Source organism: Mauremys reevesii, linkage group 1 (genome assembly GCF_016161935.1).
Source record: "Mauremys reevesii isolate NIE-2019 linkage group 1, ASM1616193v1, whole genome shotgun sequence".
Taxonomy (NCBI): Eukaryota; Metazoa; Chordata; order Testudines; family Geoemydidae; genus Mauremys; species Mauremys reevesii.
This window is the reverse complement of record NC_052623.1, coordinates 189,241,669-189,259,593: the sequence shown is the minus strand read 5'-3', so window position 1 is coordinate 189,259,593 and position 17,925 is coordinate 189,241,669. Positions and strand designations below refer to the sequence as shown.

At 48.9% G+C, this 17,925-nt stretch overlaps 1 protein-coding gene across 2 annotated transcripts in view; it reads left to right on the top strand.

Annotated features, from left to right (window-relative positions):
- The window catches only part of IGSF3 (immunoglobulin superfamily member 3), a 150,561-nt gene extending 132,744 nt beyond the window's left edge, over positions 1 to 17,817 (top strand). Inside the window, exons 9-11 of one of the 2 annotated variants that reach the window (XM_039546063.1) lie at positions 2,959 to 3,366; positions 11,786 to 12,217; positions 14,752 to 17,817. In XM_039546063.1, coding sequence (XP_039401997.1) covers positions 2,959 to 3,366; positions 11,786 to 12,217; positions 14,752 to 15,002 — 1,091 coding nt within the window. In that variant the 3' untranslated portion in view covers positions 15,003 to 17,817. Of the gene's footprint in view, positions 1 to 2,958; positions 3,367 to 8,119; positions 8,696 to 11,785; positions 12,218 to 14,751 lie in introns of those variants that run through there. The other variant, XM_039546072.1, reaches the window with a different exon arrangement.
- The last annotated feature ends 108 nt before the right edge of the window (positions 17,818 to 17,925 follow it).

Here is a 17,925-nt window from a genome sequence, read left to right as displayed (position 1 = left end):
CTTCCCACTTTGCCAAACATCATCCCCCTGCTTGTTGTTGCTCTTGGGACGTGCCTCCCCTCCCAGCCAGACTGCTGGAATCTGGTCAGTCCCTCTGTTCCCGCTCCGGTGATATGTGGTTAGCAAGCGGCACAAATGTTCCTGCATAAAGGTCATTCATTCCCCACTGGGCCTGGGCAGCCCCGGAGAGCCTGTTACATACATGCTGGGCTAGAGTCCGCGAAACCTCTCAGCCTTACTCTGTCATGCTGAAGCTCAGAGCTGCTGTCACTCTTCCTGTGGTCCCCAGGAGCACCCGGGGCTTACGCCTGTGTATCATGTTCACAGCCTGAGTCTGCTTTACTCTCATCTGTATCATCCGCATTCGTGATGTCTGTCTCCTCCCTAAGCCATGCGGGGCTCTGCAGCTCTCCCTACCATGAGGAAGTGACACAGGCCAGCCCCTCCAGGAAGCTTCCCCTTCAAATGGTGACCCTGTCCTCAAGGGCTGTTCTCCCTCTGCACGCGCGCGCGCACACACACACACACACACAGTGCCCAAGGGGGTTCAGGAATGGAAGCAGACTGCTGGGATAAGGAATGTACCCCGGGGATAAGCATTAATGTTGTGTTAAAGGGAGGAGGTAAAGAGCTCTGTACAGGGTATTACACAGCCTGCCTGTTCCCACAGCAGAGCCTTGCACAGGAATAAGAATTTACATCTCCATGTAGTCCTTTGAGAACTGGCAACTTTCCACATAGCTGGCACCTGGAAATGGAGTTTTGCAGGATACTGGATAAGAGGCACCATGCTGGGATGGGGGATGTTTGCAGAAGTGGTGTGGGCAGTAGTCTTACCTGGTACGCGTCTTAACCTGACATGTCTCCACAGTTCCCTACCTCCATGCAACCCCATCTCCCCACTGCTGTGTTTTGATTTAGCCGTCAAGTCATTACCCAGCAAAATGGACATTGGCATTGGGAGCACATGTCTGAAGGGTTAGGGAGAGAAGAAGCTGGATTGGGTCTGAGTGAAGACACAACGGAAGGGGATCTGCCATGAAGAGGGAGGTGTGGACAGGCTGGGGCATTTTACATTGTGTTGAAAGTAGAGGATTGATGTGTGGGGGAGAGGTGGGATCAGCAGCTCTCGTGGAGTGGATCTTTCTGGAGAAGGGGTTGAAGACGCCTTTAGTTGTCGGTGGCTTTGTCTTGACAAGGAAAAGTGGTCAAGTTGAGATTGGGCTTAGCTACACAGGATGTCTCTTCCTATGTCAATGTTAAGTAAGAGTGTAACTCCTTCAGTGTAACTCCTGTTTGAGACCGTGTCCTGCTGCTGGAGTGGCGACTAGTGACCTAATGAGAGGGGGCAGGCATGTGTGTGCCTGGCAGAGCTCGGCATGCAGGGCTTTTTCATATCCAGTTTGATTTTACTCTCTGCCAATATCCCAACGGGAGCGTCTCTCAGCTCTCTTGCACTCTGCATGAGAGATGAGTAATGAGTTTAATGAGGTGGGAAGCTGGCTGCCAGGGAGAGAGAAATCTGCTCTGCTGGTGGTTTCCATGGCAGAGGATGTCACCGGCACAGATGGGAAATGGAGGTAATAAGGATGTACTGAATTAATCAGGGTCCTGCCCCTCTCTGCCAAAGCGGTCATCAGCCATAGATATGCAGGGGAGGAGGACTGTTTATATGGGGGGGAGGGAGGCTCTTTAAAGGCTGACAACTTCCCCCATCCATGTCTCATTCCAGAGGCATATTATCGGGGCCTCCTCCTGGAGGAGGAACCTGCCTTGCCCAGACAGCTAGAGGACTCCAGCTTCCTCTGCATGTGCAGAGTTCCCTGTGGGGTGACTGCCGCTGAGGAAGAATTCCCTCTAGGACTAGGGGAGGCGGAGGGAAGAGCTCATCTGGGAGGCAGGTCGGCAGAAGGATAATATCATGCAGATGAGGGGTTCAGCTCATAATACTTGACAGGTAATCAGTCCTTCAGCGTTTCAGCAGTCTCGGCCTAGGCAGGACAGAGCAGTTATCCTACAGCTGTAGTGTAGCCAGTCTCCAACCTCTAGGTCAAGCGTTGCCTTGTCTATTGACCCAGGCCATGAAACACCACAGACTCGAGTATATGGCCCAAGGGCCAATTGGTCACCAGACCCGGCTGTTCACAGCACTGCACGGATCCTCATACTCTGGTCCAGAGATGTACAGGTTTCAAAGGGTGGTTGAGAGGGGTTACATGCCTGGAGACCTATATGTGATGGGAGGAGGAGGGTTGTAACACACTATCAACTTTGCACCCCTAAACCTTATGCCACTAAGTGTTATATGAGACCCTTTAGCACCCATCTCTGTTCTGTCATGACAGAGCATCTGCTGTACCAGGGAAGCTCAAACCCTGCCCTTTCTGAGGGTTTGCACTGGCAGCTTGGTAGGAGTCTGGGATACGCACATTATGTGCATGCACGGCTGATTGCAGCCACCATTGATGGCAATTAAGTTGTAGGTCAAATGGAGGAGAAATTCCTAATCTAGTGACACCAGGTGTGACCCCTTCAGTTCCAGATAGTCTTGTTGGCACGTTCTGAATCCCCAGATCCTGTTAGAGGATTGCTTTGTCTCCAGTACCTCTCTGGCCTCCCACACCAGGGGGATTGGGTGACTTTGTATTTATTTCACCTGAGAAATAAAGGGGCCCTAAGAAAATCAGATGCCCAAATGCCATTGAATTTCAGAGGGATTCAAACTAACTTCCTTTTGGCTCCTTTGAAAATCCTAGCCTTGTCCTTTTTTACCACACCCAGAATTGCGTTAGATGGTTCACAGAACAAATAAGAAGCTCGGGGGAGCTGAGAGCCTGAGTTTAGATGTGAGTGGGGAGGCGCACACAGCTGGGAAGGGATTGGGGTGAGGAAGGACAGCGGTTGTTGCAGTCATGTCATTGTGCTATTTTTTTTGGTCTCTGTTTTCTCCCTCCCCAGACAATCGTCTGCAGGTGAACCAGACCCAGAAGAACCTCACAGTTCTGGAGAACCAGTGGGTGACACTGGAGTGCGCAGTCACGAACCGGACCAGCCCCACTTCGCAGCTCTCGGTGGAATGGTACGTGTGGAAATCTGGCCACCCAGAGAAAGAGGCAGTGGCACGGCTGAACCGCCAGGCCACTCTGCAGTACGGAGACCTGGCAACACTGAGCGACCTGAAGGGCAGGCTACATTTGGAGAGCCCTTCCCCAGGCCTGTACCTGCTCACCCTCCAGAACGTGATGGTGCAAGACAGCGGAGCCTATGACTGCCGCGTCGAGGAGTGGCTCTTGGATCCCAGCAACCAGTGGTACAAACGGGCAGAAGACCTCTCTGGGCTGACTACTGTCACCGTGAAACAGCCAGGTAACTGGATCCTCTGGGTCACATTCATCAGGCTCTGGGGCTGCATCAGAGAGAGAGAGAGAGAGACCCTTCCTCTCCCTCCCAAACTGTGAGGGTCCTAACCTGGCTTGCCAGGCCTCTCCTCATCACCCCCCTAAAACCAGAAATCTCCCACATAGTGAGAAACGGCGTACTTGACTATTCATTGTTATAATGGCACATTAACCACCTTAAAGCACTCCTCAGACATGACAGCCTGGCAGCCCCATCTCCAGCGGGCATGTGAGGGACCCATATCTCACGCCATCCTGCGTGTTCATCCGCCAGCTCAGGACTGATTTGGGCATGATGGGGAGGGAGGGAGGGGGAATGGCGGCTGTGTGACTCTTTCATGCCCGTTACCAGCTCCCTCCTTGTTTCTCTGCTTTGTTCCCTCTCCCCATGGGCTGCAGCTGAGCTGGGGGAGCAGGGCTGGCAGCAGCAACAGCTTGAGCTAACGTCTCTGTGTCCCTTTATTGCTACCATGCTAATCTGGAGGGAGAACACAGGTACCGCAGACACAGCAGTCCTCTAATAGGATTTGGGGATTGGTTGTCTTCCTCCCTGATATTGCTGGAGGGCCAATGAATTTTTTTAAAACACCAGCAGCACCCTGACCCCAAGGTGCAGCCAGGGGATGAAGGTGGAGAGCGTGGAATTTATATCTAGATATTTTTTTCATTTCAATCATTCCAATGACTTGCATTGCATATGTTTTACACGTTGTTAATGTTCTGGTTTAAAATGTGACCTCGTGAGATGTCGTGATCTGTTTAAAGGGACCTTATGGTCTTGCATGTGCATCTGATGGGAGATAATTACATGGGTTGAAAGCCTCTTCAGGCATTCAAATCAGAGCTTTTATCCAAGCTGTTTAGCAAGATGGATCATCGCTGTTCTACAGATGGAGAAACTGGAGCACGGCAATATTGTGACCTGTCCAGTCTGGGAACAGAACTCCTGGCCCTCTACCTGATGAGGGGGTTAGGAAGCAATTTCTCCTGTGAGGAGATTATTTCATAACTGCTCACTTTTGGGGCTTCTTGGACCTTCTTCTGAAGCACCTGGTGCTGGCTGCTGTCAGAGACAGGGTACTGAGCTAGATGGGCCACTGGTCTGATCTGCTATAGCAGTTCCTGTGTTCCCTGCTGCTGCCAAATACACGCTCGTGCCATGTACAGCAAAGTGACAGTGGGAACAGAACCCTTCCAGAGCCTGTGCCTGCTCCGCAGGAGGTGTATGTCTGAAGCCTTTCACTCATTACAAGAGCCTCTGGCTGGAAAGTGAAGCCAGACAAATTCAGACTGGAAATAAGACACACATTTTGAACAATGAGGATAATGAACAACTTATCAAGGGAAGTGGTGGATTCTCCATCCTCTGAAGTGTTTGAATCAAGACAGGATGTCTTTCCAATGAAATGCTGCTATTCAGCCAGAAATTATTGAGCTTGATGAAGGAATCGCTGGTTGAAATTGTCTGGCCTGTGCTAGACAAAAGGTCAGACTAGACAATCATAATATTCCCTTCTGGATTTAAGCCCCTGGGAATACATTCATTGATTGTTTTTACACAGATCCCCAGGATATTTCATTGGGACTTCTCCCTGGGGATGTGCAATGCTGCTAGCATAATGTCAGGAGACTGGAAAGGTTGTAGCAGGGATGTAATTCCCTGTAGAGAGGGTTTATGCCCTACAGAGGGAAAATGCTCTCTCAGGGATTATGAAAACCATATCCATGAAATCTTGGCTTGGGAAACTTTTCCAAATGAGCTGGCTTGAGCAGAAAGGTCCTAATGTCTCTAGGTGATTACAATGTAGATTACACATACTGTAACTAAGATTATATATAAATCTCCACTTGGGCTGAAACTTCCCAAACCTGATCTTAAATCCTGAGATGAATGATTTAGCAAAGTGTAGAAGGAAATCCCTTCAGCCCCTTTTAAGCTGTGGAAGTGTGTGTTTGCATTGGATGGGTGGGGGAGATAGCAGAAGAGGATTACACTGATTTAGGTTTAAAGAAAAGCAACTTTTTTGGCTCACAAGTAACTAAAAAATGGCTGAACAAAAGCTCAAAACTTAGTGTGTCACTCATTCTTCCATGAAAAATAATCTTTGTTCTTATGTTTTGGGAATCAGTAGTTGTGAGCAATTGGAAAATACTCACTGAGCATGGTCTGAAGTAATCTTGTAGGTAACTTGCAAAAAGGAGGAAAACTGGGGTTTTGCCCTTCCTGTATTTGCTGCTCTATGAGGAGGCCTGGATTTGCCTTGCTTGTGTTTATCTTAGAAATATCAAGAATCTCAAGGCATGTCTTCTCCATTTCCTCCTGTGGCCTCCCTGAAGGACATGAACTCAAATGATTGACCTGTACTTGCAGCCTTACATCACCTGCATGAAGTTTCTTATATGGGAATTTCCTTAGGACCACCTCAAACACCTAAGAACTGCTAGAAAAGTGTCCTGTTCCTGCAAACCCTAAGAGCTCTGATCCAGCAATGCTTGGGAGGCCTGGAGGAGGGGATCCTGCTAGCTGCAAACACCATCTGCTGCCCTTTAGAGGGAAGTCCTGATGCTGCAGACCTCAGGTCCACAAAAAAAGAGTCCCACTTCTGTGAACTTCTTTAGACTCTCAGGATGGGGGCACCACTGCTGTAGAGAGTTGTAGGAGAGCCACATTCCTATTGTCTGCTTAACGTCTGCAGGAAGTGGGGCAAGGGAAATGCAGGTGCAGAAGACTTTGAGGGTTGATAGAATGAGGGGAAAAAGTCTCTCCTACTTCAGCTATTCCCTATTGTCCATGAAGGGGATCACAGGGAGTGAAGACTTTCTTCTCTATTCCACCCCCTTGTCAACCTTAGGCCTGGTCTACACTACAAACTTAGGTTGACATAAACCACGTTGGGTCGATTTAATAATGTATGTGTCTACACTACTGAGTCCCTTCCACCGACTTAAGTGGCCTGTAAAGTCAACTTCTGTACTCCAGCTCTGCGAGAGGCATAGCACTTGATTCAACATCCATGGGTCGACATGGGGATAGTGTAGACACTGCGTTGTGTAATTCGAATGAATTGGCCTCCAGGAGGTGTCCCACAGTGCTCCGCTGTGACTGCTCTGGAGAGCACTTTCAACTGCACTGCACGTCAGCCAGATACACAGGAAACAGTCGCTCCCCTGTTAAAGCCCCGGGAACTTTAAAATTTTCATTTCCTGTTTGATCAGCATAGAGCGCTCGTCAGCACAACTGATCATGAAGACCCAAGGTCGCAAACACTCTCCAGCATGGAGTACACAGGAGGTGGTGGGTCTTATTGCTGTGCGGGGAGAAGAGTCCGTGCAGGCAGAGCTCCGATCCAGCAGAAGAAATGCTGACATCTATGCCAAGATCCCACAGGGCATGGGGGAGAAGGGCTACACCAGGGACGCGCAGCAGTGCCGCATGAAAATAAAGGAGCTTTGGCAAGCGTACCAGAAGACAAGGGAGGTGAACAGTCCTCTGGTTTTGCCCCAGAGACATGCTGCTTTCTGAGGAGCCACATACGATTCTCGGTGGCAACCCCACCACTACCCAAAACGCTTTGTGGATACCTCCCAGGAGCCCTGAGTAACCTCAAGCAACAACGGGGAGGACGTTGTTGAGGAGGAGAATGTGAGGCAGGCAAGCGTGGAGGATCCATTCTCCCTGACAGCCAAGAACTGTTTTTAACCCTAGAGCCCATCCCTTCACAGACCAGTCAGCGGCAGAGCGTAATGCCGGGCAAGGCACCTCTGGTGAGTACACATTTCCAATCAAACTGTAGGGGTGACATGCTATTATTTTTTAGGTTTAATCTGAACAAAAAGGTATGTGTAGTGGATATCAATCGCCACTCCAGCTACGCAGAGGGTGCTCTCCGTAAAAGATTGTTTATGTGCACAGGGATGGCCCAGAAATCCTCCATAGAGATCTCTAGGAAGCTTTCAGGGAAGTACTCTGCAATCCTTCACAGAAGGTTTCTGGGAAGGTGCTACCTTATTTCGTTCACCACAGTAGGACACTTTCCCATGGCACTCCAGTATTAACTCTGCTGGCATCATTGCAGCATAAGGACCAGGTCTGTACCCAGACACTTGCAGCATCTGCTCCCTTACCGCCTCTGTTACCCTCCGGAGAGTGATTGCATATGGTCACCTACGGGAAATGGGGGAAGCTTTCAACGCTAGCCGCAAACAATCCAACAAGTAATCTGCCCCCCGTTTGGTGAAATCTGGGTCATACAACCACGCTTTGCCAACTGTACCATGGTTGTGGTTGGAAGGGATCACCGCGTATTGCAACCAGTATTTTAAAAAGGGGGGGAGGGCAGCTTCCTATTTGTCTGCTCTCCCCCAACCCAGTGCTGCTTTTGTAAAAAACAAACTATTTGCGGGGGTTTACGCTGCAGCCTGTCCTCAAGCACCATCCAGGTTGCTAGGGGCAAGAGGGCTTTTCTCAAGTTCCAACGAGTGATCACAAGGATGTCTTCACAAAAGCTGCAGCACAAGACCTCTCGCCTGTGCCTCGTGACCTTACTCACCATGGCTGGAGCAGCAAACCAACTCTTGCAGTAGCCAGTGGTTGTGATAATGTTGTGGTTTGCAGGGAAGTGCATTGAAGGGTGGTTTTTTATTTTAAAAAAATAATTAACCTTGCACCAAAACAATACATGCACTGCCAATGCTACCCTTGTGCTTTGTCTTGCTTGCAGCTGAAACCTTGTCCATCGGCTCATCTTCCACACTGGGACAGAGACTTTCCCAGATTAGAAGGCGGAAAAAGAAGACTCGGGAGGACATGTTCAATGAGTTAATGCGTGCCTTCGAGAGTGACAAGACAGAGTGCAGAGCATGGAGGTCTACACTGTCTGAGAATCTGGACATGGACAGGGAAGACAGGCGAGCATGCAGGGAACAAGAGCGTGCCAAGCAGGAAGAACTGCTGCGGATTATGAAGAAGCAATCAGACATGTTGAAGCATCTGGTTGAGGTTCAAGAAAGGCAGCTGGATGCCAGAGTCCCTCTGCAGCCTATGCTGAACCTGCTGCCATCATCGCCCAGTGCTACATCCTCCTCCCCGAAACGTCCTGTGAAGCGGGGGAGGAAAGTTCGCTATGCCTCGCACTCAGCACCAGGGGAGGGTACAAGGACCAGAAGGTGCCCATTCCCACACCTTTGATTGTTATTGCAGTGCATCTGTAAACAAGCTGTCCTTGTTTCTGCCCCCACAGTGTTATCAGCTCTTTTGCCCTAGGTTATCTTACTTTTCTTTGCTGTCTGTGTGTTTGTGCACATAATAAAACTTAACAAATTGAGGAGAAAAGGCTCTTTATTCATTCAACACACAGTGGTTAGTGGGGGTGGAATTTACAGGGAGAAAATGCAATGAAGTGGACAGTTTGGTAAGGAACAACACAAATAAGTGTCACATTACTCTGGCTCATTGCTGAAACTGGTTTTCAAAGCCTCACAAAGACGCAGCGCCCCTCAGTATGCTCTTCTTATTGCCCTGGTGTCTGGCTGCTCAAAATTGCCTGCCAGGTGATCTGCCTAAACTCCCCACCCCACCAGAAACTTTTCTCACTTTGTTTTACAGATATTATGGTGCACAGAGCAGGCAGTAATAACAGTGGGGATATTACTTTCACTGAGGTCTAACCTCGTAAGCAAACAACGCTAGCGACCTTTTAAATGTCCAAAGGCACATTCCACCACCATTCTGCACTTGCTCACCCTACGTCTGAACCAGTCCTTACTGCTGTCCAGGCTGCCTGTGTATGACTTCATGAGCCATGGGAGCAAGGGGTGGGCTGGGTCTCCCAGGATCATGATTGGCATTTCAACATCACCAATGGTTATTTTGCAGTCTGGAAAGAAAGTCCCTGCTTGCAGCTTTCTGAACAGCCTTGTGTTCCTAAAGATGCGCGCGTCATGCACCTTTCCTGACCATCCCACATTTATGTTGGTGAAACGGCCCTATGATCCACCAGCACTTGCAACACCACTGAGAAGTACCCCTTATGTACTCTTTGGCAAGGTGGTCTGGTGCCAAGATAGGGATATGTTTTCCTTCTATCGCCCCACTGCAGTTAGAGAATCCCATTGCAGCAAAACCATCCACTATGTCCTGCATGTTGCCCAGAGTCACTACCCTTCTTAGCAGAAGTCTGTTCATGGCCCTGCAAAGTTGGATCACAACAGATCCCACAGTAGATTTATCTACTCCAAATTGATTCGCCACTGACCAGTAGCAGTCTGGCATTGCAAGCTTCCACAGAGCTATCGCCACTCACTTTTCAACTGTCAGAGCAGCTCTCATTTTAGTATTGCTGTGCTCCAGGGCAGGGAAAAGCTCTTCACGCAAGAGCCTTATACATGTGAAAGTTCCGCAGCCACTGCTAGTCATCCCACAGCTACATAACCATGTAGTCCCACCAGTCAGTGTTTGTTTCCTGGGCCCAGAAGTGGCACTCCACTGTGTCAAGATGATGCATGACTGTTGCCAGCAATTGCGAATTGCTCCGCTGTATGTCTTCTAGCAGGGCTGCTTGCATGGTATCTCATTGTTCCATGCGGCGGCTCCAGCTTCGGCTGAGCAAATACTGCAGGATAAGGCATGCTTTGTAATGCTCACAACAACAGTGTACAGCTGAGCGGGGTCCATGCTTATCATGCTATGGCGTCTGCATGGGTAACCCAGACCTGCAAAAAAGACTTGGTTTGTTTGCTGTTGATTTCGGGGAGGGAGGGAGGTAAGTGCATCATGGAGGGCTAACATCCTGTTCCTATAAACATCCGCGCAAATGTTTGGTCCCATAAGGCATTGCAAGCCCAACCCAAAATTCCACTCAGCTACGTGCATTGTGGGATCGCTACCCACAGTGCAGTGCTCTGTGCATCAATGCAAGCCCTGCTAGTGAGGATGCACTCCACCGATGCAATGAGCATAGTGTGGACACGCAAGATCGACTTGCTTAAATTGGAGGTTCAATGTCTACTTGGCTTAACTTTGTAGTGTAGACATGGCCTTTAGGAATCTCAGAGCTTTCCCTGATCCCATGGACCTTGGGCTGCTCATCAGAGCTCTCTGACCTTGGTAGGTTCCAGGAAGATCCCCACACAACCTGTAACAGGCTTCCCAGCTAAAAATGATCCAAAATTAGCCCCTGAACCCAGGAGCCAGCCAAAAAACCCTCCTGAGGTCTACGCGGGAGCAGTGCTCCCTTAAATGGAACTTAGGTGGCCTACAGGGTAGAAAAGCTGAGTGGGGCTTAAGGGCGTGTTTTTGCATAGGAAGAGATCAAAGGGGAAGTCCCCTGTTTCCTTTGGACCCGCTGAGGTCTGCAGGAGGTGAAACCTCCTGCCAAGCTTTTGAGGAGAAATTATTTTTCTATTGAAAAGATTCCCTTGTAGTTGGTTTCACTTTGAACTTAGTCTGTTTAAAGAAAAGGGCTAGAAGCTGCATTCTTAAATCTCTAAATGGAAACTTAGATCTCCAGCAGCTCTTTGAGGTGCTGTGGTAGGTTCTCGAGAGCCCACGTTCCCTGATGATGTTACTAAATCAAGTGTTAATTGCTCTTGAAATCTGATTTTAATCAACTAAATTTAGGTCCTGGGCCCTGGATCTCAGCTAGGGGAACTGGTCAAGCTAGCTTTATTCTTTCCCTTTGTTTGCTGCAAAGTGGCACCCAAAAAAAAAAAACCCCACCCAGAAAACCACAACCCTGAGAATCTTGGAATTGTGTTTAACACTACGCCTTTTAGGGGATCATCATGATTTAGGAACCCATTGTCCAGTTCACTTTGTGCTTTTTCAGAAAAAATTAACCTTGGCCCCAGATCAGACTTATCAGTACTGAGGTTTTTGTAAATTTTAATGCTGAGGAGAAAAAAATTCAGGCTTATAATGTAAGTTGATTTGCAACATTAATGATGGAGCAGTATTGTTCGTTAATATACACAATGTGAGTGACTATAGGAGCACTTTACTTTTTGGAGTTCCATATTTTTGTATGCATCTAAATTAATTACACTGGTGTAACAGTTTTTCCATGTGACTGTATATGCACATGCGCACTTCTTCCTGGAAGGTTGCTGTCAGGGTCTGTCTGGGTAGCACAAACAAGGCCTAACTGTGCTGTAGGAAAGTTCCCATTTCAACCCTCTGATCAAGATGGAGCATTGTTCGCGGGGTATGTTTGCACAGGATGGCCACAAATGGTACAGTGGCCATGGATAGGCTGGTTTAGTCTGTGGGCAGTGCTTCAGCCACCCCCAACGTGGCTGTGCATTTGGGCTGGAAAGGGGTAGCTATTTCAGACAGTGTTTTGTTCTGTTTTTCTCTTCGCTTTCATTAATGAATGTCTCCGAACTGTCAGATCCCACCTTGCAGGTGGATACCGCCATCTCCAACCTCACGGTGCTGGAAAAGGAGCCCTTCCCTCTGGACTGCAGCATTCTGTCACGCTCTAGCCAAGAGTCCCGCTTCGCTGTGACCTGGTACAACCTGAGGATGAAAGAGGGAGGAGGCCGGGTTAGCCGTGGCACAGAGGAAGAGGAGGAAAGGGAAGCCCTGCTAAGCGTGGGCCCAGATGCAGTGTTTGGCCAGGAGGCAGGTCGCTTTGAAGGCAGATTGCGCTTCCAGAGGCTCTCCTCTGTGCTCTACCGACTGACGGTGCTGCAAGCAGGTGCTGCTGATGCTGGTAACTACTCGTGCCGTGTGGAGGAGTGGCTGCCTGACCCCAAGGGGGTGTGGTACAGGCTGGCTGAGGAGGAGTCCGGCACTGTCACTATTCACGTGCAGGACACAGGTGAGAAGACGTGAGATGGCTCTAACGGGGAGGTGGGGCAGGGGCCACTGGGGAGACTGAGGCATGGGACTGTGCGGAGAAGTGGATGTTAATGTATCTAAGCGACCATGCTCCCCAGGCCCTACAACCTTCCTGGCATCATGCTAGGGGACTAATATTGGAGCCTTTCACCTCTGCCATAGATTGAGATGTGGAGTGACCCAAAGTCATTCTCATCTGGTGTCCCCTATGTCGGGAGTTGGTGGTTTTCAACCTAGTTCCTGGGGACTCATTTCCACCTTTGACACCAGTGGCCCGCCTTGTTGGCAAACAAGGCAGAGAGGCCAAGGATTGAATGGGCCATGGAGACTGAATTGTCCTGTCCTGCTTTGAAGAGGCTCCTTCAGGTGAGGGGTGAGGCAGTCAGAGGCAACCATGCTGTTGAAATGGCTCATGCTGTGCCTTTCCGGTGGGTGAGGAGGGGCTTGTTCATCAGAGTGCCCAACCCTGGTGCCTTTCACCAGCGCTGTATTCGCTGACAACCAAAAAAGACAGAAACACGATTAAAAGTCAGGTAGTGCTGGAGCTTGGGAGCATAATGTCTGTCACTGAACCGCTTGACCCCTCCTGCATCTCTGAGAAGTAACAGCCAGAAGCACTGTATTGAGGTGGCTGGCTTTGTGACATGGGCTAACGTCCCTAGGAGTGTAGGATGAGACGCTTCCTCAAACTCTAGTGACCAAGGCGCTCCCAGTGGAGACAAGCTACTGTCTGTACATCAGCATGAAATCCAACATCCTAAGGGTCAGCTGCACAGCGGGAGGCTGCACTGTCTTCTGTAGGGGAGACGCTTGTGCCTGACTGACTTGCCAGGAACTTTTGAGGAGCTTGACACACATGCTGCTTTCTTCTCTTCTATTCTGAGACCCCTTGTGTGAGCTAGGCTGAACTGTCCAGCATTTCCAGTTTCCTTTCCCAATGAATAGGGTGAGACAGTGCAAACTGGCTTTGGATGCTAGTCCTGTGGATTTTGCAATGCTTAGAGCTGCAGACAGCTCTCTTGTCACCCCTGGCATTTCAGGTGGACGGGGGGGGAGGCCCTTTGAGTGTGCCAGCTATCCTTTCTGGTTTCCCTGCTGGCTTTCCTAGCTAGGGCCCATTTTGGAGCTGAGGATGGGGAATCTCAGTTCGAGCTATCCCTGTCTTTTGGAATATGCGTTGCAATGAGGCACCATGGGCACGCCCACTGGAGATCTGGGAATGGATTGCAGAGGTGAAAGCATGAGTGAGGCTGGATATTAGGCACTCGCGCTAGTGAGCCACTCTGCCCTTTCTGTTCCCAGTGGAGTGGGAAGTAAAAAAGGTGCCACTTGACCTATGAAGGTGGTAGGTGGGAGACACACAGTGACCCTGTGTGTCACTGAGACCAAGATCTGAAGATTTCATGTCTCTCTCTTCAAATAAGGGACTTAAATGCATGTGTATGGTGCGGAGGGAGAATTAAGATGTGGCTGCACTGCTCTTTGAAGTCGGTCTCCCTTCCCCAACCCCTCCATTTACCCCTGAGGAGGATTGCTGTCACCTGGGCATGGAATAATACATGGGATATAAATATACCAACAAATATCTGAGCTGGGTAAATCACCCCCTCATGCACCAAATCGTGTGGCTGCATCAGAGCTAAGAATATCAGGCTAGAATATCAGCTATGAGCCAGTGGCATTGTGTGCTGTGGTGTGCCTGCACATTATTCCATCATCTCTCCCTGCCATGCAAGACAAAGCAGAGCACCCAGCCATGGGTGTGACTCATATAGGAATCTCCATAAATAGGATTTTGTATTGCATTGGGGCACTGTCCCTTTAAACAGAAACTTCTTCCAGAATAGGTGGTAGAGCGGATCTGAGCCCTGTCTGGAAGGTAGATCAGTGCAGCCTTTGGGATTGGAGCTGGAGAGAGCAGAGCTACCACTGTCTACTTTCAGCCATATCCCATCATCCACAAACTCAGAGGCTCTTTATACTAAGCTAGCTTGGTGCAAGTCCTCCTGATGAAAGTTGCAGGCTTCAGCTACTTTATTCAGAATAGAATAAACAGAATAAAAGGTGAAACTTTCCCTGAGATGATATTGCTTTGTGATGCTGAGTCTTGCAATATTTGGTGTTTTTATTAAAGCCCTAGATCCCAGAGTCGTGGCGTTAGATGAGAATCTGAACTTTCATTTAAAAAAAAAAAAGTTTCTAGGTTTGAATGGTTGCACAACAGGACTAAAATATGGCCTGACCCCACCTCTCAAGTACAGAGATGAATATGAGTCTAACATAAAGGAATAAGTGTCAGGCAAGGAAAACAAGCCCCCTCCAGCTGACATTTACTGCAGGGAAAGAGCACCTTTGTGGGGAAGGAGAGATTTGAAAATCCACTCTGACCTTGATGCCTTCCCATCTCCACACTAGTCTGTTATCACTGTCCCTTTGGCAGTTCTCTGGCTAGTGGTGATAATGGCCAAGATTCATTGCTCCATGTTTTTTTCTTTCCTTTGTGTCTGCTTTCAGGCTCCACTCTGCAGTCCATCATCTGCTCCAACGATGCCCTCTTCTACTTTGTGTTCTTCTACCCCTTCCCCATCTTCGGCATCCTGATCATCACCATCCTACTGGTGCGATTCAAGAGCAGGAACTCCAGCAAGAACTCAGAGGGCAAAAATGGGGTCCCTTTGCTGTGGATCAAAGAGCCGCACCTCAACTACTCTCCCACCTGCCTGGAGCCACCCGTCCTCAGCATCCACCCGGGAACTATAGACTAAAGGGGGGAGGCTGAGACTGACCCACAGAGAGAGAGAGGCAGAGACAAAGACACACCTGGAACCCAAAGGAATGGAGAGGTTTTGATGTTCTTGTTTAGTTTGTTTCAGCATCTGTTCTTCGACTCCACGACTGAGCCCTTCAGAGTTCCCCAACTCTGGGATTGGAGGGTCTGAGTCTTCCTCAAGCACCTCTGATAACAAAACTAGTCCAGAGATGGATGGACCGTCCACGTGCTTGCTGTACATAGTGGATTTTCCTCTTGGGTTCATTGTGTTCTCATCAGTAGTTGTCCTTTGGGCTGTGCTTTTGTTACCCAAAGACTATCGTCTTCCCTTCCCCGTCGCACCATGAGCAGTTCCAAGAGCAGTTTCATTCGGCGCTCTGGTCTGGGTGTCCTGGGGCTCTTTTTGGAGTAAAAGTATTCATTTCCTGAAATCAATTTTGTTTACCCCTCCTTGGACTTCATGTTGTAGTGAACAAAATCTTTCCCCAGGTGAACTGAGCCAGCTGCTCAGTATTCTGAAGTGAACAGGACCAGAACTGTGCTTTGAGGGCAGCTGGGTTTCGGCGAGGTCTGTCTCAAAGATGAGGCTAGTTCAGCCACTTCTGCATCCCAAATGTTTCTCCTTTCTTTGAGGATTTAGCATGTGTGCGGGGCTTCATTTGGGGGATGTCGTCTTGACCTTGGACAGGATTGGACGCTCAGGCCACTTGCAGTCAGGACTAAAGCAGCCTGGCTTGGTCCAAAGGACTCTGTCTGCCTGGGGCACATGGAACGCTCTGGCCGTGCCACTAGCAAGGAGAAGACTCCCAGATAGCCCAGCTTACCAGGGACAAAAGCCTCCCCCACCTGGTTTTACTAAACCGTGCTGCCATTCTCTCAGAGGTGGCAGGGTTGAGGCTGGGCTGCCTGTGTGCTCCAGTCACGTGGGGCCAAACAGCTGGATCCAACCTCGTCAGCTTGACCAAAGTAATGACTTTAGGAAGCAGGGAGAGGGAGGCTCCATTGACTGGGATTCATTATATTTGAATGGTTCTGCAAGGGTGGTATGTTACAGCCACACACTGGGCAATGGGAGTGTGGAATTAATGACCAGGTTTCATTTTGTTTTCAAGGACTTGCACTAATTACCAATGTAAGTTGAAACCAGGCAAAGAGGCTGCCGGAGGGATTTGCTCCCTGGGTGCTACTATGCCCGCTGGAAAGAAACAAATCCTCTCTCCCTTCTCTTACGTGTTTTTGTGCCATTTTCTGTTATTTTGCTTTATTTCTCTAGGAGAACAGCCCTTTTCCCCGCAACCCCCCAAAGTTACCTGATCTTTATTGTAAGCAAGTGCTGGGGCAGTAAGTGCTGTTCTTTCTGTGAAAGATACAGCGGTTAAAAAACAAATGGGGGCTCTGTATAATTGGAACACCCGAATTCCACTACCCAGTAAGCCAAGTACCCCAGCACATCTGGTGTAGGAAATGGCCTCCTCTGACACATCCTTGGCGTATGTCGAGGGGAAGGGGTGGAGTGATGGCCTAAAATGACCTTTCAGTGTCTTCCTTGATGTCTTCCTGGCAAACCTGGCCATTGTTTGTCTTTTGTGGAGTGGCTAAATCCAAGTGGGGATATACCACACGCCCTGTTTCCCCATCCCCATGTGTCTGTGAGGGGCCATTCCCGCAGCCTCTGCCCTCTCCCAGCCAATAGGACCTTCCTTCCTCAAGAGAGAAGGAGCTGGCAGGTCCATGACAGAGCAGCCCTGCTCGGAGAATTCTGCAGGGCCAGTAGGTTAAACCATGAAGCTCTGATGTTTCAGTGCAGGTGAAGAGCCCGCACAGAAATCTAAACAGTGTAGAAGCTCTCCATAGATGGAGGAGAGGGGGCGTGTGTCTATACTACATACATGTGCATAAAAGTCTCTCTCCACTGGAGGGAGAGTCCACCTAACGTTAGTTTTAAGGCATCCCTTTCCTTATGAGGAAGAAACTTGCTGTGTCTCCCTCCATCAAATTGTTACTGCTTAGCAGCCCCTCTGTATGTATAATATTGCTCTCTGATATGCGCTCAGACACTCCTCTCCCTTGGATATCCAGAGGGTCTGCTCAGAAGGGAGGATTGAAAAGAGAATGGAAATGAAGAACCAACCAAAAAAAAACCAAACAGCAGCCCCAAAGCCAGTGGGGTATTGGTTTATAAATGTAAAATCTCCTGTACATACTGCTTCAGGGCAGGAAGTGCAACTCGTTTCAGTTTTAAAAGGAAAAAAAAGACATCAATGGGAGCCTTTCCTGCCATAAGAGAACATTGCTCCTCAGCTGTGCACTGGAAATCTGCTGTATTGACCCAGTAGCCTCTACATCTCTCTCCATCCTTTCTGACTAGCATTGCTTCCTTCTTTCCATGGAAAGCTGTTCCACAGTGACCTCCGGTGGCCAGAAACATTCCCTTCCATGGCTTGGCTCTCTTAAGCAGATGCATTCCTGAGGGCCATTAGATGGGATTTCCCTCTAAGCAGCGTTTGTGGTTACACAAGTTTACCTGGAATATGACTTATCAGTTGTGCTGGCAACATATTGCCCAGCCTCACTTTTTTTTTTATAAACTAGACTCTTCCTGCAACAACTTTTATCATGAAGTTTTTCAAACAACTTTTTCTCTGCTTTAACTTTCTGTAATGAGCCAAGAAGCAAAGAGAAAAACTTGTCCATGCATGATGTGGAAAACTGTTCAGGATTTTTTTTTAAAAGAGCTTTGTACTATGTTGCACTAAACATGTTTTATACAACACACCTGAGAAATGTAGTAAACTGTGTTGAAATCGTGATGAATGTTTGTTGCTGGTTTTGTGTGATATGGGTTTTCAATGTGCTTTATTTTCTCATGCATGCACACATACGCATACACTGCCGGCCAAGAGGGGACTTCCGAATGG